This window comes from Pholcus phalangioides, unplaced genomic scaffold (assembly GCF_987345545.1).
Source record: "Pholcus phalangioides strain wild (caught in Gottingen) unplaced genomic scaffold, Ppha-v1.0 ptg000002l_1, whole genome shotgun sequence".
Taxonomy (NCBI): Eukaryota; Metazoa; Arthropoda; class Arachnida; order Araneae; family Pholcidae; genus Pholcus; species Pholcus phalangioides.
The window spans coordinates 4,668,148-4,694,728 of NW_028301595.1; the positions used below are offsets into that span (position 1 = coordinate 4,668,148).

General features: G+C 41.0%; 1 protein-coding gene across 6 annotated transcripts in view; it reads right to left on the minus strand.

Moving 5' to 3' along the window:
* LOC149089110 (dehydrogenase/reductase SDR family member 7-like) overlaps window positions 1-26,581 on the minus strand; it is a 64,547-nt gene that overhangs the window by 18,243 nt on the left and 19,723 nt on the right. For 3 of the 6 annotated variants that reach the window (XM_089237255.1, XM_089237253.1, XM_089237257.1), the window contains exons 2-6: window positions 13,468-13,606; window positions 11,640-11,789; window positions 3,177-3,289; window positions 1,509-1,701; window positions 557-603 (exon numbers count right to left, since the gene is read on the minus strand). In XM_089237255.1, the coding sequence (XP_089093381.1) occupies window positions 557-603; window positions 1,509-1,701; window positions 3,177-3,289; window positions 11,640-11,789; window positions 13,468-13,594 (630 nt within the window). In that variant the 5' untranslated portion in view covers window positions 13,595-13,606. Of the gene's footprint in view, window positions 1-556; window positions 604-1,508; window positions 1,702-3,176; window positions 3,290-11,639; window positions 11,790-13,467; window positions 13,607-13,800; window positions 13,900-16,112; window positions 16,292-16,458; window positions 16,588-26,581 lie in introns of those variants that run through there. The other 3 variants (XM_089237252.1, XM_089237254.1, XM_089237256.1) reach the window with 3 other exon arrangements.

Sequence of the window (26,581 nt, forward strand, 5' to 3'; positions counted from 1 at the left end):
ATTTATTAAAGCAATAATGACGTCTTAATTTAATATTCTCGGGAGCATCAAATTCCTGCTCGCGTGATGTTAATGGTGCTTGGCCCGAGGTATAATGTAAGATGTAATAGTAGTAGTAATCTTTTGTTCTGTTATTATAATTGTAATGCAATGTTAATTGTTTTGTAAGGGGAATTGTTAACCTCGGGGGCCAATGGTGCACCCGGGGGTAGAATGCATATGTATTTATATATGTTTTTTTTAATTGAGAAAATAAATGTTTCCTCCGGGGAACCCCCCCCCCCCCCCGTATGGCGAATCACATTCGCCGGGCCGGGGTAAGTAACTCATATACTATGCTTCAAGAATAGAAGACAGATGGCAGCACCAGTAGGGAACGAAGCAAGCATTACTCTGACAACTTATTAAATACGTTGGTAAAACATATATATCCACGCACCCAACACGTTCAGGCATGCACCAAATAGTTAGAAATTCCTCAGAGGAATGTTTACGAGGTGCATGTATGGTTAATTGGTAGTACATATCGTACGAGTATTATACTATGGTCACTTACCTTCAAGGCATGTTTGGTCGCGGCGTAAGCGGCTACAGATGGCACACCTACAACAGAAGCAGAAAATTAATGTTTCTTTATCAAGAACTTACATAAACAAGTCACTCGTGTGTTCCTGTCTGACTCCTAATGGGTGTATCCATGTGTCTGCCCAGAAACCGTTCTGACCCAGCGTTCGATAGAGACGAGCATAACACTATTATTGGTGTGAGCGGAAAATTCACAGGCATCAAAATTCACCGCTAGGAAACTAATCGACAAACTGACACAGTGAATGAGTGGATGAGCCAGTCAGCGAGTGATTGATCAAGCGACTCGGGGAGTTAATGAGTGAAGAGGTGAGCAAATGAGCGAGTGAGTAAGTGAAAGAGGTGGTGAATGAGCAAGTGAGTGAGCAGATGAGAAAATGAGTGAGTAAGTGGGTGAGCAAATGAGCAAGTGGGTGAGCAAATGAGTAAGTGGGTGAGCAAATGAGCGAGTGAGCAAGTGAGTGAACGGGTGAGCGAGTGAGTAAGGGAGTTGGTGAATGAGCAAGTGAGTGAGCAGGAGAGCCAAGAGAGCTGAGTGAGTGTGAGCGAGCGGGTGAACAAGTCACTCACTCATACGGTCGATCACTAGTCGATCGCTTATTCGCTAGCGCATTCACCATGGCGGGGACATTGCCCCCCCCCCCCCAGCGTCAAAATGGGCAGATCTAATATATATGTGTATATATGAATTGACATCATCATCATCATCGTGCCCCCCCCAGACTTCCAAGTCTATCTCCGCCTATGGCATTCACCAACTCATTCGCTCACTCATTTACTCCCTTGCACAATCACTCGACCACTCACTAACTGGTGACGAACTGTTGTCGGTGAATAGCGTGGCGTTGAATTTTCGTCCGTACTATCAGGTTCCCTGTATCCCTATCAGGTTCATTATACGTATCTCAATTTCATTAACTTACCGAATTTTCCGGCGATGCTGGAAACAACCAGTATATGACCTTTTTTCCTCTCCAGGAAGTGCTTCAGAACAAGTTTGGACAAATTCGTGCTTCCAAAAAAGTTCACATCGAAGAGGTCTTTTGAAACGTCCACTTGAGTATCCACCACTGATCCTATTTGGTATCTCCCGGCATTGCTCACCAACAAGTCTACCTGTGTAATAATAATGATGTTTCAGTAAATAAATTAGATTTTTGGTTGCGTACATAAAAAGTAGAGCCCTGATTATATGCGCTAAAAAGGCTAAATGTGCACTAAAAAATGTTGAAATATGCTCTAAAAATAAATCTGCACTCAAATATGTCACGATATGCCGTGAAATCAAAAAATATGCGTGAAAAATGAAAACAAATCCATCTAATACTACAAAAGTATAGCCCCTAAAATGGAAAATATACGCAAAAATGGAAAAAAAATTCATTTAAAAGTATCGAAAAAAGGAAAAAAATCATAAAAATAGTGAAAATGTGCATTTAAAAATGCCGAAATAGGCATGACTTAATAAAAAATCACTCCTTAAAAATTCTTCAAGATATAAATTATAGGTGCATTGAAAAATATGCATTCAAAATTTTGAGGTTTTCTTAAAAATAAGAAAATATGCTCACGAAAATAAAGCATATTTAAAAATGCACCAAACACATGCCCCCTTGAAGATTACAAGGAAGAAATCCTTGCAATCCATCTCCACAAATAACCAGTCTTTCAATGAATCTTGTATTCACAAGTGGAGAGAATATTTCTAAATGCATGATCGAAGTGTTCAACATTTTCAACGGGATGGATAGGATGGACCATGAATTATCAGTACACCGTCAATCGACTGCTTTTACAAGGGGACACCAGTATTTCGTTTGGTAAGGGACAATTCTAGATTATGGTGTCGCACAGAATTTTTCTCTAATAGGATTGTTAATAAATGGAATAGCTTACCCCCGAAGGTAGTAAATTCTAACAAGATTGCCACGTTTAAAAAGAAATATGATAAGCATGTTGGGGTAAATCGAGAAGTTATCCATACTTAGAATAAGACAACCATAAGCATTCTTTATGGGCATTGTATACAAATACAAATACAAATACAAATACAACGCCACAACAGGCAAAATGCCCAACGAGGCGGCTGATAAAAAGATGCCCATAAAAATATGGTTGTCATATGTTTCAAAAATACAGCAACCCAATTAAAAATGCAATTAACACAAATTACAAACAATATATACACATGATAAAATATTATACAATGCCCATAAAGAATACTTATGTGCCCATAAAGAATACTTATGTGCCCATAAAGAATACTTATGCGCCCATAAAGAATACTTATGGGCGTATAATATTTTATCATGTGTATATATTGTTTGTAATTGCATTTTTTAATTGGGTTGCAGTATTTTAAGAAATATACGACATCCATATTTGTTATGGGCATCTTTTTCTCAGCCACCTCGTTGGGCATTTTACCTGTTGGGTCCTTGCATTTGTATTTATTTGTATAATTATGAAAAGTGCTGAAATAAGCAATTGCGTGTGCACTTTTATGCATTTGCATATAATCCGGGCTCTAATAATAAAAATAGCTCGTTTCAGAAAATTTCTCTAATAAAGTGACGAAAAGCTCAACTTACTTTTCCGAAATGTTCAATTGCTGTTTGAACGGCATTCTTTTGAGTTCCGGTGTCGCACATGTCAAAGGGCAATACTAAGATATCGGATTTTTCAAGTTTCCCGCCAGACTTGACTGTATTGATGAATGAGAAAAAAAGAAAGATCGTTCTTGATTATATTCAATACATGACGAATAAGTCAATTCGTAAATATTTATCAACGTTTCTCAATCTTTCTGAACCGAAGGACCAGTAAAATACCTAAAACAATTCGACGGATCACTAACATTATAATAGGAGCAAGGTGACCATATGCTTCCTATATCTCTTGGCCGTTCTGATTTTTTATGGAGTTGTTCCGTTTATTCAATGAAGCTCATTTAAAAGTGTAATCTTTACAAATATCTTGAATGAAGATAATTTCCACAATCTATAAATCATATTGTGAAAATTATAGCTATAAATATTCATCTAATATATTTGTCCTTTTGACACAAAATACTTTTCCGTGAACTGCAATTTCTAGTCGTTCTTCACATCCCATCTCTATTGTGATTTTTCAGAAATTCTAGCAAACTTCATTATGCTGACTTATGGCAACGCCTTTGGTGACAATTGGCGATGCAACAAATTTTGCTGTATTTAAGATCCCAGTTTACCGTTGTTTTTTTTTTTCAATAAAATATGGTCACCAATGGTCCCATGTGGTAATCATTGTGAGGGGGTCCGATACAAAGGCATGTATCGGTAAACATCTCTGACCGGAGTCGCTCTGATTCAATGCGTTCTTTCTATGCGAATATAGAGTTGTTTTAATTTTATTGATATCACCGAGGGTCCAGTATGTCATAAAGATTGCCCCAGTCTTTATTTCGTCTAAATCGGGCGAGTAGAACCGAAGTTAAGAAGACTTCGCCCAGCAGCTGAATCGTTCGAATGCGTGGCAAGATGGCGGTGACCGTATGTTGATAATCACGATTCTCGCACCAAGCAACTCTAGCATGCTGTCTGGTCCACCGATTGTAATTTTCGGGAGAATAGATAAATTTTGTGATTTCGATTTGATTCCAGATTTAATAATATTATTTTAAAATCTTATCTTTTGTATGAAGAGACAATTGTTTAAGAAACAGAGCAATCCTTGGTAAAGCCAGAGTGATAACGCAACTCTGCAATGAAATTCAGCCGGTTGCGTCGTGTGCTGAGTGATGGTCAACTAAAAAGGAATGTTGACTCAACGAACGAAAAAAGAGATGATGGGTTCAGGGCTAGAGCGATCTTGATGGAGGCTCTGGATTTATCACTGCAATCTCAATTAAATTTTTCCCCCCAACAGACATCGCTTTCAAAGAAGGACATCAAAAATTCAGCGTCACTGTACAAGACCATACTGAAGAGGAACTTTCTCCGAACCATGAATTTAGCCCAGCCCAGTGCAGAGAAAGAGGAATTCCTTTCCGTATTAAGATCTACAGATTCAAGATCAAAGGGATATCTGATTTTAGATGGTACTGAAGCAGGGAATGAAGTAATGAAGCAACCATCTTCTGTGTCAGGCGCAGAACAAGGGGAAACCGGTAGTGAACAACAAGGTGGACCCTACGCGTATGAGGCTGCTAAGACTATATGGACAATGCTGACAGATACGAAGAAAAACGGTAACGCCAAATCACGTAGTCGAATCCCGATGAGTGAAAGAAAGAAACTACAAGGTCTTCTAACAAGAACAATCGATGACATAAGAGACTTATGGGCGTTAATTAGCGTGACACACAAGAGTGTACGAGGGAGGAATCGCTACAGAGTTCCTCTTGATGAACAAGAAATAGTTCTACAACAACTCCAGCTGCTTCTTGAAGAAATAGCGAAGCCATTAGCTGTTACACAACTACCTTCTTGCCAAGCGTTGATTGGTAAAGGCTTGACAAAATGTGATGAAGGACTGTCATCTATAGACTGCCACAAGCACAGCTCACGAGAAGCTTCGCTAATTACAACTTCTACAGTGGATACACAAACTACAACCGACCGAGAGGTAACAGAGGTGCGGAACGAAACAAAGAGAACCTACGTCAACAGGGGATCACAAACGGAAAAAACGGATATAGCAAAGGTTCAGACATCTAGGAAGAAATTCCAGGCTCCAGTGGATAGACAAAATTCGGTAAATGTCAACATGAGCAAAAAGAATCGGAAGATATGTTTCAACCCAATAGTTTCATCGGGTCGTAAATCTCTATTAGACTTTTCTGATCTACCCACTGACGAAGGAAGTGACGTTGCAGCTGAAGTAGAATCTCGAGTGGAAGATCGGTCGCCAAACCTACAGAAAACAGCTACTCAACTTGGAAATCACAAGTGCACCCTCACAACCGGAAATGATGAAAATGAGCGGCTGGATTGGTATGAACGTTCCACGATGGGGCAAGCATGCGAAGTCGATGGACAAACGTTAACTGAGAATAATCTTCAGAATAAAAACAATATGGACAACCCTAAAGATGGACAGTCCTCTGAAATCACTAGTTATAACCTATGTGAGGATGAAAACGCACACTCTGTGATATTGCCGGATGGCCATGCTAATTTAAACATTTCTGCAATAAGATCATCACAAATTTCAAATCTATCATTCTATGAGGAGGACAGTTGGAACGAAGATCAGCAAAAGCAACAAGACGTTTTGCAGTCAGCTCATAGTAACCTGGAAGGTGAAAACTGGAAGAAGGTATGCAGAAAAAATAAACGGCATCCATCAACATCGAAAGACAGCAGTAGTAAAAAAGACAATGGTTATATCTCAATAAAGCTGACGGATTTTACAACTCTCGACACGTGGCCTCCGTTAACAAAGTCCAGTGACACCTCGATAAGGCTAAAACATAAGGTAGAAAATGACAAGGCAAATTACAATCGTAATGACCAAGAACTGCAAGGTACTCAGCAATCGTGGTCACAGGTGGTAGGTGATAAGCCCTTAAAAAAGAAGAGATATGGTTGTAAAGTGATGAGTGGTTCTAACAGACCACAAAATTCCATAAATGAATCTACAAACATCACTCGAAAGGATGTATGGTACTCTCGAATAGAGAAAAATCGGAGGATAGGAGCGGTAGACAACCACATCGCAGATAAATGGTCACTACAGCCAACACGGACGAACATTGATTGGCAAGACGATTACAAGCAGAAAAGTGAACGTCAGCATCAATATGATGGAGGGAAAAACTACAAGCATGTCAGGATTCAGGCAAAAAGACCATTTGGCGGTAGAAGAAACAACAGAGAAGTGCCATCCTTCAATGGATCAAATAAACAATGGTGGTGTAACATACCAGCAGTGCAAGACAATCGCTTCCAGAGGCATAGTGACGGAAGAGCTGGGATTAGATCAGGCTACGAACTCTCAGAGAGAGGAAGATGGTCATCACAGAGTCGTCATACACATGCGAAATGGACTGTTCCCAAGGAAATAGCAAGGGGGGATTATCCCACATGCAAGGGAAGTATAGATATCAACAGGAATCACATACTGGGGACGGCTAGGTGTGATGATGGCGAAGACAGACGCGATAATGCAAGAAAGACGTCATGCTGTTATTCAAGATTTAGAAGAACACATACCCAGTCATCGAGAGAAATAAACAAAGCAAAAAATAGGTGCATAGACTGCTCTCTGATGAACTTGGCCCACGGTTCACAACTGAGAACAGATCATAGAACAGCCGGCAAAGAATGTACAAGCCATTTACTTGTACGGGGTCGCAGCTTGATACACTAGACCAAGAAGAGATGAGTGCTCAAATTGACGTAAACATATTAGAAGGGGAGGCGCCCTTGCGTCTAATTCAGATTAACATGGACAGATCTAGGAACTGTACTTTTCATTTGGTGACCTATGCAATAGAACACAAGATTGATCTACTGTTGGTGCAGGAGCCGTGGGTTAATCGCGGTGCTCTCCGTGGCTGGCCACAACAATGGACAATATGGAGTTCACAAGATTCTAAAAGTGCAATTATAGCTTCTTCTTCGCGGGTGCATCCAGCAACTTATCGTATAGGTAAACAACTTGTTGCCATACAGCTTAGCCTTCGACAGAGAGAAATAATCTTGGTGAGTGCCTATGCTTCTCCCTACGAGGGTTTAGACGGGGTACTACAAGAACTAGAAGAAATACATCTATCATCTACTGCTAAAGAGAAGATGTTTGCTACCGATATTAACTGTCATTCGTCATTGTGGGGCTACAAAACTACAGACGCCAGAGGCTGGAAATTACAAGAATTTCTCAGCGGTCACGGCATGTACCTATTTAACGCTGGCCAAACAAAACCTACTTACGAACTTTTTGGTACAAAAGGATGGCCGGATCTCACGTTTACCTCGTCTGAAGAATTATTTGCTCACACAGCCTGGTCAGTAGGAAACGAGGATTCGCACAGCTCGCATCGGTATATTCATTTGGACCTGCATATAGAATGTCAATCTCAACTGCAATGGCGTTATAGGACGACCACACGGAGATTAATCAGGCTCAAGACACACACCAGCCCAATGTTAACCGATTTTGCACATCAGCTGCGTATGACACACACGGAAGAAGACCTCAATGCAACTGTGGACACCTTTATGGAAGTGTTGCAGTCTGCTTGCGTAAATATACTGGGACGTGCTCAAAAACATAACGAAAAACTTCCCAACTGGTGGACACAGGACTTAGCCATTCATAGAAAGAGGGTTCGAGCCTTGGAGAGAAAATTTCTCAAGGCTAAAGGTAAGTTCAAGGGTGAGACCCATACGATTTACAAAAAGGCTAGAGCAGAATATCTAAAGAAGGTTAAGAAAACTAGGAACGACTGCTGGACAAATTTTTGCGCTGCTGAAAATAATCCTTATGGGATCGCATACCGTTCTGTTTTCAAAAGCAAGAGAGTACCGCCTCAAGTTTTGATGATGCAAAGCGGGAGTCACAATTCCACAATCTTGGAAGCGGCGGAGCAGCAACTCGATACGATTTACCCAGATCCTACGGACACAATATCCTTGGTAAAACCAATTAAAACTGGTATCCCAGATGACGAGCAAATTACAGTGGAAGAGATCAGGAGTATTGTCACAAGATTGAAGAATAGAAAAGCACCTGGCTTTGATAATATTAGTGTTCCCATACTGAAGACATTATTCGAAGCCAATGCCGAATCGTTTACTGAAATTCTCAACAGGTTCCTGGAATTATCTCTCTTTCCTAAACATTTTAAAAAGGGGAAGCTCCTGCTATTCCTTAAGAAAGATAAAGACCCACAATTGCTACGGTCATATCGTCCGATTTGCCTACTACCCACTCTAGGTAAGGTCTACGAGAAAGTTATAGTGCAAAGACTTATGTATCAATTGGAGTGCATGAACTGGCTAAGTCCTCTACAATTTGGATTTCGTGCTGGAGGGTCAGCTGAGAAAGCTATAGATTCACTGTTGCAAGTAATTGTCAGTATGCATCAACAAGGCTATCAGACGGCGATAGTCACGATAGATATTCGTGGAGCCTTCGATTCGCTGCGCCATGAAATAATTATTAATCAACTTCGCCAACTGCCACTTCCTGGAAACCTGACGCGAGTTATTGAGAATATGCTTTCAGACAGATATATAATGATGTCCACAGACGGAGGAATAGCCATGAAAAAGCAGATGAAAGGGTGTCCACAGGGCTCATGCAGCGGCCCCTTGATGTGGTCACTTGTCCTCAACACGCTTTTACAGATTAACTGGGGCCCGCGGGTATATATACAGGCATTTGCCGACGACCTGGTATATGTTATATCCGGCGAAGACCATATAGCAATAACGGATGAAGCACAGACAGTGTTCGGAAAATTGAGCAATTGGCTGGCTAATAATAAACTTCAATTGGAAGTAGAAAAAACCCGCTTCTTGTGGCCGCACCCAAAGAAAAAGATGAAACCTAAGATCTACATTGAAGGTATACGAATTCGACCGTCTCAGATAATACGATACCTTGGTGTGTACTTTGATAGTAAATTGAACTTTATGGCGCACATCCAAAAACAGGTCGACAAAGTAAATGGCACACTGCAATTACTGCGCAGATTGGCCGGATCGAAATGGGGAATGCAGCGAGCCTTTCGCAACATCTTATATAAGACTATTGTACAAAGGCAACTTTCATATGGATGCGCCACTTGGTATCAGCACCCAACTCAAAAACAAAAGAGAGCTCTGGATATCGCACAGCGTCCCTTTCTTCTATATGTTACTGGAGCCTACGTTACAACCGCGAACGAAGTTCTGTATGTGGCTACAGGCAACCCAGCTTTGAGTATTTACATGGAGTACGAGGCTCTTAAGACCAGACTGCTACATCTTGAAAAGGACATAATATTGGACGAGCAGAGAATTTCGTCAAACCAATTTGAGCAGCGGCATAAGCAATGGCTGTTTCACCCAAGCAGACATCTCACCAAGTCTCAAATAATGCCATTTGGTATTGATAATATAGATTCCCTGGGCTCTAAGAAAATATTCACTGATGGCTCTAAAACAGAAACGGCTACTGGCTGCGCGTATGTGGTACTAGCGGAAGATGGTTCAATAGAGGAGCAATGGAGTCGAAGGTTAGCTAAAGAGAATAGCGTATTCCAAGCCGAGATTTTTGCGATACTCAATGCTGTTAAACGTGCGGGAGAGATGCTTTGTCCAGTAACAATCTTGACAGATAGCGCATCTGGCCTCCTAGCCATACAAGATCCTCGTTCACCTAACCCTGACGTACGAAGTATTCGTCTTATCCTACGCGCTCACGACAACATAAGGTTAGTCTGGGTCAAAGCGCACGTTGGTATTGCTGGAAATGAAAAAGCGGATCAACTTGCCAAGGAAGCGACAACATTGAAAGACTTGGTTGTTCTACCTTGGCCGAGGAGTCATGCCCGTAATATCTTGAAAGACAGAATGCTTCATATTTGGCAAGTTGAATGGAACAAGAACTCAACGAAAGACGTCTACAAGATACAACGTCGAGTGGCTTTGCGCAAGTGTGTATGGCCGCGAACAAAAACAATCCTTTTAACTGAGCATGGTCCATTTCCGACATACTTGCAGCGCTTTGGACGATCATCTCACAATGCTTGTAAGTGTGGTGCTACGGGCTCGCTATGGCATTACGTCTGCCAATGTCCACACACATCAGCGTTTCATTTTGGTCAGATGTCACAAAGTCAGATGACGGCATTCAAAAGAAGAATACTAAAAAGTCCGATGAACTTCTCACGCATTCAAAATTTGATTCAATTTTTGGACCGTAACCTATATTTGCTGCACGACAAGATGGGTGGACTACGGAAGAAGCAGGATGAATTTCAGCCTTCCAGACCATTAAAGCTGATACCAGGGAGAGTCTACAACTTGCGGCCACGTAGGGGTACCGGAAATTCACGAAACTGATACGTCGTTGAACGGTGAACTTTATTGGAGAAACTATAAACACTTAACATGTTAACGTTGTGAATCAATGCACCCCATAATCCAGCTAGCCAGCCGATGTAGCTTCGGGAATGATGAAATCTCCTAATTGCCCAGGAGAATTAAGACGTAGGATGCTTATGGAACAGGAATGTGTTCCTAGAATGAGCTAAAACATCTGGGTGTCCGAACATTGGCTGACTTGGACCAGGACATGTGACGCAAACATGGCATCGATTCGTCGTTGTACGGCCTACATGACTAGTGACATCCAACGAACGCGGACGGACCGCCACCAACGGAATTTGATTATCGAGTCCGGACGTGCCAAGGACGTTGTAATATCAATTTAGATTTCGATTCTTAGATCACGATTTATCATAATTATTCCGTTGATTTATACTTCTGTAATTGGGCTTGTTATTCTGTTATACAAATTCATATAGATATATATACATATACATATTTAATAAAATTCCGGATGCACCCATCTTTCGGGAACGCTTTGATATCTCCTTGAGATGGGAAGCGGGGTGTGTCCGGTCCTTCAATGTTCAATCATTGTGAGTGGTTTTTTTTTCGTGAAATGCATTTTTGTTTATTGCGATTTGCAGCATCAACAGCAGCCCTTTACTTCCCCGCCCTTCAGCAATTTCAACAATAATTAAAAAATTTGTGGTAAATTGCATTTTTTCTTCTTGGCTCTGCAATTAGTGATATACTGTATTTATGAACGCAATTTCCTCAATGAGATATGGTGAGCCTAAGTCTGAGGACGTAGTTTTTATTTGAACTCGCAGGGATATTGCAAATACTGTATCAATTACAACAATTGAATATTTTTTTGTTCAATTAGAATTAAATTATCAAGTCTCTGACTGCGAACCGCTTATGCCACATCGTCACGGACCAACTCTGGCCCGCGGACCATAGGTTGAGAAACGCTGATCTATGCCAAATGATAAAAAACATGGATGCAAAACATCTTCGTCTTCTACTCACCAAGGCAATCATCTTTGACTTTCTCCAAAACGTCGACGCTCCTGGATGACAGTATCAGTTTGGCACCAACGGAAGCAAGCTCATAAGCCATTGCTTCGCCGAGACCAGAAGATGCTCCGGTTACCCAAACGACTTTGCCCTTATAGCATGCTGCGGAAAGACATTTCTTTTAACTTCTTCAGTCCTGAACCAAAAACAGCAATTAAAACTGTTTTTTGACGTGAATACGTCTTTTAAATCATCTGACGATACTGGGTAGGCCTCCATTCGCAAAAAGTTGTGTAACAAAATAGGTTATAAACACTCATATATCTCAAGAAGTACTCAGTATATAATAGTACTTTTGATGTCTGCGGGTAGATCTCACGAAGGTAAATCCAATGACAGCCCTCGGTTTTAATATTTCTGCTGGTCTGTGGGTACCGGGCTTGCGGCCGGCTTTCGTAGCAAAACTCTTCTACGCTATGTCTCGAGAGGTTTGCAACGCAAATAAAAACCAATAGTGTCATCTGATAGGCATTTTTATGACAAAACCAACGATATCTAATCGGTTTTAATACCTTTTGTTTGGTCTGGTTTTTGACAATTTGACCATTTCATCTCGTCATCCTGACCGAAAAAACCCGATCAGAAAATTGTTGCTCTGTCTCTCTCGAGGTTAGCATAACAAATTTTATTTTTCTAAATGCAATATTCGTTGAGATATCTTGAATTTAAAAAAGAAACCGCTGAAAAAAAATGAGAGAAAGAACGGCATAAACTAACTAGAAAGCTCAATATGCTGTTCTTACCCACTTTTTTAGAGATTTTTTAACTCAAATATTTAAGCAAATATTGCACTTAGAAAAGTGAAATTTCTTCTGGAGAGAGTTTTTTAGAACACAGTGGCCAATTAAAAAAAAGTTAGGTTTTTAATTTCAATAAATATACAACCCCTTGCAATATGAATGACGTATCTGAGGTTTATAATTTATTTGGAAAATTTTTCTGACTATAGGTATTCCCCTAGGATCAACGGTCCGCCAGTTATTTATGGCCACCACCTACTGAAGAAGGTCTCCGCACGAAGCTCGAGACGTCACCGAAGAAGGCCATTTCTTCTTTTGCCATTGGATATACTGCAAAAAAAGATAAAAGATATCGCATGCGTCGGCCTACTATATCATTACCACCTAGAGATACAGGCAATGTATCTGTAAGGGGTAATGGCTATATCCATGACACTAGGCGAAATTGCCTTCTCCAGTGACGTTATGAGCTTCATGCGGAGGCCTTCTTCTATAGCTGGTGGTGGTTCGGGTCCGGCGTTTTCAGTGTCATTCTCTTTGTGATCTCTACATTCGTGCCTGATTTTGTAATTCTAGTTGTACTTTGCCCTCATATATAGCGATATTTTAAGAAAAACGAGAAACTCTACCTTTTTCAAATTCGCAGCCTCGTATCTTTTCGAGGATTTTTGAGATGGAAACTCAAAATATGAGTTTTCACATACACACTCTTTTCAAAACAATACTAGATTCACGCGAATCGGATATAAAGTCTATCAGATAATATCCGTTTATGGAGATGTGTCGAAGTCGAAAGTCTTGGGTTGTTCACGACGTTCGGCTACCACGAACGTCGGAGCAGTGCTTCACAAATTTCCATTCTTTATCTTTAAAAAGAGACCAAGATGATGGCGCTATGTCTAAGGTTTTTAACTGAGTTATTTAAGCTTGAAGTTAATTGGACAGAAACTGTCGCTCATTTAAGCGCAATTGTCTCCCCACAACCGGCATTGATTTTAAAGACGTTTTCAAGTCAAAATACAATAAAATAAAGCACTTACACACTGGACGTCCGAATTTTTCGGCGATAGCTAATGCTACATCAGAATCTGTCAAGAAGAAGTACCACAGCAGGTACAGCAGCAAGCATATCGAACTGGCAGATAGGAGAAACTCGTACACACTCATCCTAGGCTGTAACTAAGAAGAAATGAAAAAAAAAGTAAGATTATAGTGAATGAAGACCGTTGTTTCTGATGCATCAACTTGATAGTCACTGCATCAAACACATTTTGAAATTAATCATCTTGATTTCCATCCAGGCAGCCAAATATTCGACAATGACGGGAGGGTCACCAAGATATACATACGAGGAAGAAAGCAACTGAGTTTACCGTAATAATGCTTTCTGATAACGTATTGGTTGACAAGTGAAGGACGGGAAAATGTTACTTTCCGAAAGCTATAACGAGGTAGAATCGGAAAGCAGAAAGTAAAAAAGAAAGATTTTGTATATATGGAGCAGAAAAAAATAGAGCTCTCTCTGAATAACGAAACAGTTCTCTAATCTCATCAAGTGACCCTGAAGGTACAGCAACATCCGAGAGAGGTGTTTTATTTCTATACTGATTGGTCAAAATCAAGGTCAGTGAGTAAAAGCATTACATTCCAAATAATGGCAACATCTTTAGGTGAGTAAAATCAAAAGAAAAAGTAGGAAGGTGAAAAGAAATAGTGTTGTAGAGGAATCCTTCATGGATCACACAAATAGAAAATGAATTGATGACCCTTCGGATAATCGTCATCGATACGTCAATGAAAATCTTAATTTTCCACTAATTTCAGCCATGTTTTTTTTGCTGTTTTTTTTTTTTTTTTGCTCAAGATCAAGCTGATGGTTATTGGACAGAGGCGTAGTAAGCCAGTGGTGCCATGGATGGCGTGTTTTAATGTTGATTGTTAAGAAAGGAGATTCCCTCCAAGTTTCACTCGCTTCTTAGCTGCTCACTTTGTGAGACCCTATCTTAGTCAAATTCAGACTTAATGCTATCGATCTACATTATGAACGTACTAACTATAATACCCGGCGCTGACCGAGTTTTTTCTATATACACTGGGATCATTAAAGAAGTTACAAAGCATTGTAAAAGAGTAAACATGGAGTAAACACGTTTGAAACGCATTTTTTGTGAACCACGAAAACCAAAGTAAACATTCCGAAAGTTCGGAATGTTTACTTTGGCCGAGAAACCATTTTTGCGCGATGGTTTTTTGTCCAATTCGCACAGCTCTGACGAACTTCTAAAGTAGCATGCCATTCAATCCGGGGCCTGTTTGGTTTATGTGCAATTTGCGACGATCGATCTAAAATTGTAGATTTGTATAGAGAGCACGCACACGAAGAAAACATGAATTTTTTTTTTTGCTCCAACTAGCAATTAATTGGACATGATGTTTGGACTTGAACGTAAGTTTTGGAAGTTGATCGGGGATAATTCCCACCTTGTCCGCTGGGGGAGGGGGGGGGGGGTAACTGCACTGCTGTATAGCATTATTAATACAAAACATTTGGCTAACTTGAGGCCGTCAAGAAAGCCAGCCCAGATTTCCTCTGACACGCTGTGTCTCTTCATATTCATATGCTTGTATATACATACTTATAATAACTTGTATAACTGTTTCTCGTGGGTCCCATTCGTGGCCTTCGGGCGATGTGCGGCTGTGCACCTGCCCATGTTCCCCCCATATCTATGTATTTAATGTCATTTTATATGTACAGTGAATGGGGGAATTGTAGAAGAATCCTGCTGTTGGTTGGCTTGGGGCTGTCCAGCCTGCTGCGGGTTGTTTGCCGGTCTTGGATGTCGGATTTTCCCCCATGGCCCACGTCTCCTGAGACGAACCAGCTTATATCCCCTAGGGGGACAGAGCGGGGGCCACGGTTGGTCTGGAGGAGGATAGCTGGTGCTCGGAGGAAATACGTGCAAAGGCGTCGGAAGTGTTTGAGATACATGGGTGCTCGACCTGATCATAAAAAATAGGTTTTGATTTCTGAATTAATTTTGGGGGTGCTCAGACTGGTGCTACAAAATACTGTGGATGCTCGAGCACCCACTGCACCCCCAGCTCCGACGCCGCTGAATACGCAGTCAGGTCTGTTAAAGCGAATGATTAGAAGCCTCGGGGCAGAAACGACCTCAATCTATTCTCAAACTTCACACTCGCGCGAAATCAATTTTATGTACCTACAGTCGGCGCTCATTATAATGGCCCCACGTTATAGCGACTATTTCATTACAACGACCTGTAGGATAAGTATCAAATGCTTTCATATAACGACCATGAAACGTTTTACTCGTTTCGATATAACAACCCTCCCAATAAAAAGTTTTTCCCGACAGTACGAAGGGGGTCGTTATGTCGAGCGTCGACTGTATATAGGGGGCATTTTATAACAAATTCCAACTGTGACGGGCCACGTTGAAGAAAGGGCATCCAACTGTGTGGTGAGAGTCGTGTTCATTGACAAAAAAAAATACAATAGGTCATGTTACACAAGTGGACAATTTTCCCTTTACTGGTGGGCCAATTAGAAATGTTGGAGGGCCAAAAAACTACTACTATTTAACATGTTAAAAAAAACGATTGATATGTAGATATATCCGTTAGAATTGTTATAGTATTTATGTGTTTGAGAACAAAACACCTGCACCGCAAAATAGCGCTGTACGGCAATGTAGGTATCGTCATGAACTCGCATCGCGGGGAACCAGGCTCGAACCCCAGAGACGGCGCAGCCTGAACGTAGTTCTCCGACTTCAAGTCGCGAATACCAGCTGATTGATACCCCATTTAAAGTAGGCTCTCCGCAGACAGCAATCAGTCCTATAACATTTAAAATTCAGGCATCAAGAATAAATAGGCAAAATAACCAGCAACGTTGTTGATTCCTAATTCAGAGGGCAGTACTATTTCAACAATAAAAAACATTCGTTAGAAACAAACTTCAGTTACTGGACTTTCCGACGTATTTACAGTTAAGAATTACTTACCACGAAATTGTGAAACGGACTGTGATCTTGGATTTGGAATTATACTGATAAAAAAAAACGACTGCGCTGTGTGCACAGCTGTGCAAGCCACCACACATTTATGATCATGGAAACATGAAATTTTTTTGAAGAATCCGAAAGAGAAACTGTAGTCCTCAGATCACGAGAAGAGTTATCGGAACACACTCCCCCTCTCCAGAGAGAGTCCATTTCGCACGCGGTGCGGGGAAAAGATTAAAATTATCCCGGGTTGCTATAGAGTAGGCTGTCTTGGCACAAATCGGTTTTATTGATGCTCTATACCAGTAATTCTCAACCTTTGGAAGCAAGCCCGCGGCCCGGTAAATCTCTTTTGCGTAAGTGAAAGGTCCTATACAGCTAACGAGAAATTAAAACGCCGTTCAAGTATTACGTAAGCAAATTTTTAGCCATTTTTGACCCCCCCCCCCTCCCTGTCAGCAAAACTCTGACTCCCCCATGTCAACAAAATTTCGTCATCAGCTCTGCTCCTCTGAATCCTAACGCATATTAGTGGGATCAGAGACGTACACAGGGGGGGGGGGCGGGGCATAGGGGGCTCGTGCCCCCTCCCACGATCAAAAATTAATTTTTTCAATGCAAAAAAATAATTTTTTTTAAAATTGAAATTACTTCGGAAGAAAATACCTTTACTTACAATCAATTTCTGTTAATTTCAATGTTATTTGAAGGCTATGTATGAACGCAAAAAAATTATCTTTAATAAATTGATTATGACTATGAGAACTCCTTTCTCCATCAACTACCAACATCTCCTCGAACAAAAGTAACTCCACTCATATTTGTGAAAACAAACATATTTAATTACCAACTGAGAGTACAAGAAAACCATATTCTCTCTCTCTCTCGAGCACACACATAATATAAAAGAAAAACCCTCCGGCCTTCGTCACCAGAGATGCACCCCCCCCTACGTCTCTTCTTCTTTTTTCTTTTCCTCCGGGCCCCCCCAACAAGAATTCACTCCCCCACAGTCTCTTTTTTCTCGATCAGTTCTTTCCTGTAAGACCCCTAGGCGTGACACCTCCCCTCCAGTTTACAATTACTGGACAATTGTCCATAATTCGTAAACTCATTCACCAAAATAACCAAGGTTCATTCATGCGGATAGAGCATCCGCATTTGTATTTTGGCTTCCGGCTTTGTGACTTATAGATAGTTGAAACTTTGAAAGAGCCAGAGCCCATCTCTGCAACTTTGCATTTCTGGGCACCCCTTCGCATAGAAATTTGAGCGGATTGTGGTCCGTGTGCAGGTGGGTCATCCTACCTAAAATCCAGTGCTCAAATTTTCCCAAAGCCCAAACGACTGCATAAGCCTCTCATTCTATTGTACTCCATTTACTCTGAGTGGGAGTCGGTTTCTGGCTCACGAAGGTGATCGGTCTGACTTTGCCATCGACTCGTCGCTGCGCTAAACAAGCACCAACTCCTGTTTCAGATGCGTCGGTATGGATTTTGAATGGTCTCTCTAAATCGGGCGTGAATAAAGAAACCACACTGCACAATGCTCCTTTTAGTTTCTGAAAAGCGGTGTCTGCCTCTTCCGTCCACGGAACATCATTCGGTATTGACTTCTTCGTTAGATCGGTCAATGGTTTAGTCACGGTCGAGTAATCTTTCATATATTCCCGGTAATAGTTAAACAGTCCTAACACTGACCTCAGCATCTTTTTCGTCTTGGGAACCTTCAGCATTTTTATAGTTGCCAACTTCGCCGGATCAGGACCATGTTTCCCTGAACCAATGACGTGTCCCAGGTACTTCACTTCCGATTTTCCAAATGTACATTTCTCCAGATTGGCCGAGAAGTTCGAAGATTTTAATGTGCTCAGCACTGCTTCCAAGTGAGTCATATGCTCTTCCCAACTACCTGAATAAATAACAATATCATCTATGAAACTCTCTGCGTACCCACTATGTATTCTCAAAGCCTCTTTCATCGTCCTTTGGAACGTTGCCGCAGCCCCCGATAAACCAAATGGCATCACCTTCCACTTATACTGGCCTCTTGGTGATACAAATACAAATACAAATACAAATACAACGCCACAACAGGCAAAATGCCCAACGAGGTGGCTGATAAAAAGATGCCCATAAAAATATGGTTGTCATATGTTTCAAAAATACAGCAACCCAATTAAAAATGCAATTAACACAAATTACAAACAATATATACACATGATAAAATATTATACAATGCCCATAAAGAATACTTATGGTTGTCTTATTCTAAGAATGGATAGCTTCTCGATTTACCCCAACATGTTTATCGTATTTCTTTTTAAACGTGTCAATTGTGTTACAATTTACTACCTCCGGGGGTAAGCTATTCCATTTATTAACAACCCTATTGGAGAAAAATTCCCTGCGACACCATAACCTTGCATTGTCCCTCACCAATCGATACTGGTGTCCCCTTGTAAAAGCAGTCGACTGGCGGTGTACTAAAAGTTCATGGTCCATCCTATCCATCCCATTGAAAATTTTGAACACTTCGATCATATCTCCTCGACACCTGCGTTCATCCAATGTAAACATATTCAAAAAATGAAGTCTTTCTTCATAACTCAAGCCCTGTGTGCCAATAAGGACACGCGTAGCTCTTCTCTGCACCCCTTCAACCAAGTCTATGTCCCTCTGTAGGTATGGTCTCCAAAACCTTACAGCATACTCCAGTCCAGGGCGAACTAAGCCTCGAAAAAGCGGAAGAATGACTTTAGGAGAACGCGAAGAGACCTTTTTGAAAATGAGACCAAGCATTCTATTCGCTTTTTTGACAACCGCTGAACAATGTTCAGAAAACTTAAGTCGCTCGTCAATGAGAATTCCCAAATCGGTGACTCTAGTTGCATCCGGGATAGTGACACCATTCAACTCGTAAGAGAACCGTGGGTTGTTCGAACCAAAATGAGCGACCATGCACTTATCTACGCTAAACGTCATGCTCCATTCATTTGCCCATGCTGCAATCTTGTTTAAGTTGGTCTGGAGCAACTCCCTATCGCTTTCATTTCCGATTACCCCCATTAGCTTCACATCATCTGCGAATTTGCTAGTAATTCCATCGATACCCTGATCGAGTTTGTCGATAAAAAGTGAAAAAAGTATGGGGCCAAGGACACTTCCCTGAGGAACTCCACTTGTGACGTCTGTCCAACCAGAGAATTCCCCGTTCACCATAACTCGTTGCGACCTATCTCTTAACCACGATTCTATCCAATTCAGCAAGTTGCCCCCTATTCCAATCTCGTGTAAACGCTTCAAGAGTTTGCCATGTTGGACCCGATCGAATGCCTTCTGAAAATCAAGGTAAACAACGTCGACATTTTTGCTCTTACCCAAAGCCTTAGTCACGTAATCATAGAAGCAAAGGAGGTTAGTTACACATGACTTCCCCTTCCTGAACCCATGCTGATTATCCGACAATACATTATTCTCGTCTATCCACTTCACAAACTGCCTTTTGATGATAATTTCCAAAATTTTCGAGAGGGAGCTCGTCAAACTCACTGGACGATAATTAGACACCACTTCTCTACTACCCTTCTTAAATATCGGAACAACGTTAGCCAGTTTCCAATCTCTCGGGACGATACCCTCAGCAACACTACTCCTGTATATCTGTGCGACTGGCCCCAACAATTCATTAGCACCTTCCCTGAGAACCCTGGGATAGATATCATCTGGTCCTGGTGCTTTGCTTGCACATACATTTCTTAGAAGATTTAGGACCTCCACGTCTTCCACTTGAATATCGTTGAGCGTTTTATTACCCCATGCAACACCCGTATATCGAATATCATTATCTCCATTAAAAACCGACGCGAAAAAGTCATTGAAAGCACTACACATGCCTACATTGCTCTCTACTTTTGAGCCTCCTATCGAGAGGGGGCCAACTGTCCCCTTACATCCATTATTGACGTATCGAAAAAATGATTTTGGGTCAGAGCCAATGTTATCTGCCAACCTAGATTCAACTTGCTTTTTACTATCCCTTATCGCTTTCTTCAACAGTCTTCTTTTATCAGTAAACAATGATAGGTCACCTCGTCCACTTTTATACTCCCTGAATGCTCTTTTCTTTTCAAGATAAAGGTTCCGCACGCTATCCGTGAACCATAGAGGGTGTGATGTACAAACACGCTTTTTTCGAACAAAGGGTATGACGTCGTGCAAAACAGAGGACAGCTTCGTACTAAATTCTTCCCATTGACTTACCACCCCTACTGATTCCAACCGGTCTTTGAAAACTTCCGCTAACCTTCTTCGCAAAACATCAAAGTTAGTTCTCCGAAAACAAGGAACCAGTCTTTTGTTATCAACCTTACCCGAGGAAAAGTTACAGAGAAATCTGACGATACGATGATCACTGGAAGAAAACTCTTCCCCCACCGAAACATGTTCAACTAGATCCTCAGAACTAGTAAGAACTAAATCCAAAATAGCAGTACCCCTAGTGGCTTCTGATACATGCTGATACAAAAAATTTTCGAGCACCAACTTAAGAAAGTCTCTTTCATACTGATTTCCAGATGAAAGGTTCTCCCAATCAATACCCGGGTAATTGAAATCCCCTAGTATGAGAACCCTCTTTCGCTTACACATGTAGGAAATTTCATCATGCATTTTGGCGATATAGTTTTGATCCCTATTCGGTGGATTGTAACAAACCCCAACAATAAGCTTATGACGTCTTTTGTTCTCAAGTTCAACCCATATGGTTTCAATATCACTTCTCTGCACGTTACACTCTCTAGCCTTCAAACATGATTTCACGTATATCAACACTCCACCCCCTTTCCTATCAGATCTATTTCTCAAAAAAGTATCGTATCCGGAGATGTGTAAGAAAGATTCATCCCCATCGTTTGCCCAAGATTCTGTAATGGCTATAAGATCCAAGTCCTCCACAACTATCATAGTTTCTAAAAAATCTTTCTTGTTACCCAAGCTCCTGGCATTTATTAACAAACATTTTAATTTGCCCGGTGGTTTGTTGTCAATCGAGAAGCCATCCAAGTCAGAGGTGGGTAATTCCCCGTCAGTACTGTTGTGATTATCATTAACTAACCCGCATTCCCGACTACGTGGTCTGGGAGTAAAAAACCTGACCTAAGACTATCGTAAACCTCCCAGACCCCTCTCTTATTTAGATGGATCCCATCCGAACGAAGCCACCTATCGGTAAATGCAGGAAGCTCCAAGAACGTGACCCCAAGTGAGGAGCAAATGTCCTTCAGGCCTATATTGAATTGGTGGATCCTACTCCTATATCCCCTACTACCCCTTGGCAGCACTGGAATCACTGCCACATCTGAACCCCCCTCCCTAGCGGATAATAGTAAATCCCGGTATTCTGACAGAGACTCACTAATATTCGCTCCTACCTGATTTGTTCCCACCCACAGAATCACCCGCAAGGGCAACTTTCGGCGATGAAAAACGTCTCGAACGTTGCCAATCTTCCCCCCAGGAAGACAACAGCGCTCGAAACCCCGAAAATCCCTACACACTCGGTTCCCAAGTTCCCTAACCATAGAATCGCCGATGATTAAACCCCTATCACTATCCCCCTCTACCTCATCCACGACCACCCATTCGCCCTCTAAAATGTCGTTGTTCGCGGAGATTGCTTCTTCATCAACAGGTGGCTCGACGACCAGAGGGTCCGTTATAACCGGGCCCTCTAGCACCCTAACTTTTTCCCGTAAAGCTTCGATCTCGAGTTCCAGCCTTTTTCTATCCAAGCACCCTTTACAATTGAAACTATCAGCTGCTATACCCCTAGACCAGGGAAACCTCCCGTCGCAAGCTCTACACAGCACTAGTCGAGGTCGAGGCATACTAACACTATTGCTAAAGCTAGATAATAATAATAATACTTAACAATAGGAAAATGAGAAACGTTAACTGGAAATTAAAATAATGTAAAATACATTACTATGCAAAATATACGTAAGAGACTATACGAAAAAATTACGTAAAGTAGAATGCTCAGCACTAAATCACGAAGAATAAAATAAATATGTATATAAAGAATACAACACCCTCTAAAAAAAGTATTAAGCTACGAAGTACAATTTATACTTATTAGAATTAGCTAACTATCTCAAAACACTAACACTACAACAATAGGCCCAAATGGAAGGAAAACAAAGTTATTGAGAGTACCCGGGAAAAAGTATACACTGTTTGCTAACACTAACGTCCAAAAACCTACGAACTTATATCAAAGAAGCGAGCGAACCTGGCGAAAAAACAACGAAAATGAAATGCGAACGAGAAAAATAAATATAAGTCGATCGAAAATACACAACGAAAATTTAAAAAAAAAATGAGAGCAATATAAAACAAAAAAAAAAACACTTATCTCACAATCCAACGTGCGCTAAAAAAAAAGAAAATCACCACAGAATATGACCCAAAAGATACGAAACTTGTCAACTCTCTACAACCCTTATCCAAAGGAATTTCCCAATATCCTTTTAAAATATCTAGAGTAGTCAAGTAACTTGCCGCTCCTGCTTTGTACCTCAATTCTTCGGAACTCTGCATTGGAAATGGGACCACCTTACTAGCTGCGTTAAGTGCCCGATAGTCACAACAAAGTCTTACCGTACCATCTTTCTTGGCCACACACACAATAGGGTACACGATCTCAGCTCTAGATGGTTCAATTAGACCCCTATCCAACAAATCTCCAATCTGGCGTTCTAATTGAGGTTTCAGTGCTTCGGGAACTCTGTAGATGTGGGGCTGTTTCCTTGTTATTCCCGGTTTCAGCTGGATTAAGTGAGACCCGACTTTGGCACGTTTTATTTCCCCTTCAAACACTGTTTGAAACTTCCCAATGATTTGTTTCAGATCCCTGACCTGTTTTTCATCCAAATGGCTAAATTTTTCCTTTCCGTTAGATTTTTCTAACAAACCGTCTACTTTCCGATCCTCCACGGGGACATGCCGAATTTCGCCAAAGTCATCGTCTTCCTCATAGATTAAACCCACCGCCCGTATCGGCTGTATGTATTTGCGTAATTTGTTTTGGTGTAAATTCCGTATGCTTCCGTCGGGTAACCTAACAAAATATGAATGGGGACCCCTGATGTCTACGATCTCTCCTGTACCACTCCATTTCGAACAAAGATTGTTTGTTGAATATGGAATAAGGACTACCACCTCATCACCCACCCACTTCGAATTTTTCCTCCTTAGATCGCAAATTATAATGATGTACATACTTTTCTTGTTGTTTATTAACAGTTGTAGACACAAATTGTTCTGCTTCCGCTATATTTTCCCGAAGGGATAGCAAATACTGTGACACTGAACCTCCAATACCCTGTGGTAAAATCTCATCATCCTCCCAACTAGACCTTAGTACGGCCAAAGGACCTATTGGCATATGACCATGCACAAGCAGAAATGGAGGTACTCCGGTCGTTGAATTGGGAACTTCTCGGTAAGCCCACAGTAAAAACGGTAATTGTTTATCCCATGCTCTACCGTGACTATGAATTGCGTGATGTAGCATGTTTTTCATCGTTCCAACGGAAAAAAAGATAACGGAGCTAAACACAGAAGAAAAAAAATTAAAGAGAGTAGAAGTGATAATTTAATAATAAAGGGAGTAAAATTACTTTAAATTGACAATTAAATTACAGTGAAACTTCGATTAACCGTCACCGTCTAGACCAGGGCTGTGACGAATAAGGGGTCGTTCAAGTATTACGTCATCATCGATGGGGGGGGGGAGGTTTGGATAATGCTTACGTCATCAACCACCCTTTATGAAAATATGAGTTGGATTCAGAGGGGCAGAGCTGATGACGAAATTTTGCTGACAAGGGGGGGAGGGGGTCAAAAATGGCTAAAAATTTGCTTACGTAATACTTGAACGGCCCCTAACCGAATAGACAGGTAACGGAAATGTCTTAATGTATATGTACAGCACAGTACCGTGATTTCACTGCGGGCTTGGGATGAAAATGAAATTCTTTCTAAAAGTGAATAATAGTACATACTTATTGTATTTAATTTTACACACACACACAAAACGATCAATATAAGGTCAGCCCGGGCAGTGGCGACATTGAAAATAGCTTCCTCTTCGCATCCCTTGTTTATCCTTTCCAAAATTCTGTGACAGTCGCGGCATGATCAGATGAAAGCAAGTCTTCGATAAAAGCTTTTCTGTAACGTCGCTGGATATTTTCAATTATGCTGGATATACCCCCAGTTACCCGTAAAAGAATCCCCCACGAATTCCCCTATTCTATAAACGACTCTTTGATCTCTGAGGTTTCCCATTATAAATACCTGGGCATTATAATCTCTTCCGATCTCCGCTGGGACCTTCACGTTGATTATATCTTTAATAAATGTCTCCAAAAACTGTTTTCCTTCGCCGTAACCTAAAATACTCCACTCGTCATGTTCGTCACTTGTGCTACCAAACATATATTCTCCCTGCTCTATCCTATGCCTATGAAGCCTGGGACCCCCACACCCAAACCAACATGGACAAATTAGAATCTATCCAAAATAAGTCCACTCGTTTCATTTTCAACTGTTGGTCTTCACATGTCTCTATAACGGAACTCAAGCGACAACTCAATATCCAACCGCTCTCCTCTCTTCGACTTATCTCTCGCTTAACTTTTCTTTACAAAATCCTCCATGGGTTTTTTAATATTGACACCTCCAATATTCTAATCAAACCTTCACATTTTCTGTTAGGCTCAATCACTCCCAAAAATTACAGCTCATCTTTGACTCTTCAGATTGTCACAAATTTAGCTTTCTCCCAAGAACTATTATCGACTGGAACAACCTACCATCAAATATTGTAGATTGCACCACGATTTCCGAATTCTCTCGTACCATTAATCGTCACTTCCGCCATATATAATTCCGCATCCTCTTGTATAGGCCTCGTCCAATCAATATTGAATAAATAAAATAAATGCCCTGGTCCGTAGGCTGGATGTAGGCAGTTGTATTCGCTGGGAGAAAAAGAGGCATGTTATTTTGCCACTATCACTAACAGGGGTGTGTCGGGGTTATATTGTCCATTAACAGCAGTGCTTCCTGTGGCAACTGCTTTTCCGGCCGTATGAGCTCTAACTTGAATCACGAAAACGTTGTGGAAACCATTCTGAAAAAATTGTTTGTCCATCCAAGCACTTTTTTTTGGACACAATAGTTCACAGGCAATGCATTGATATTTAAATTTTTGAAGCCACGTGATCTTTTGGATTTACCAATCACAAACAGGGTTTAATCTATGGTTGCCGTAGGCATTTTCACAGACCATAGCAGGACCTTGAAACCTGGGGCTGTTTTTTCCGGTTTTTTTAGACGATGACGGGTAACAGAAACTGACGGTTAATCGAAGTTTTACCGTACTAAAAAAAATTAAATTACTAAAAAACTACAGTTAAATTACTTTAAATTAATAATTCAATACAAAGGGAGTAATAATTAATAATTCAGTAATGATTATTCATTACTATTGCAAATTATATGCGACATTTTCTTCGGTTTAATTTCTATACCGAGCAAGAGAAGGCCACCGGCCAGCAACTAGCTCTTCTTTTTCCTCTTATTGTCTTTTTTTTTCCTTTTTTACTTTCTCCACAGATGCTACTTGTATGGGCTTTTAAAGAGGTGACAAATAAAAAGATTATACATGCATGTTTGTCAAGCTTGCAGTTATTACGTGTGTAGCCGCCTTAATGAGCATTGGAAGCATGGTCCTCCCATGCTGCAGTAGGGATCCTAGGCTGGGATCTCTCACCCGCCGTCCATAAAGAATTTACAGTGTGGAAAAAAAAGAAAAGAAAAGTTCAAGAAAATTCTTCTAGATTGGAGCCTTGTCAGCCCCCATCCTTCTGGGGGTTGGGGGCTTGGTCGAAATTGTTTTATATGTATAGGTGTTCGGCTTCAGCTTGATGCATGAAACTGATTATTAAAAAAAAAAGCTGAAGTTTTCGATCCCATCTGCGGAATAAAAAGTATATTTTTGTATAAAAATAATATACTGTAAGTGCTCGAGCAGCAGGGCCGTCTTAATGAGCATC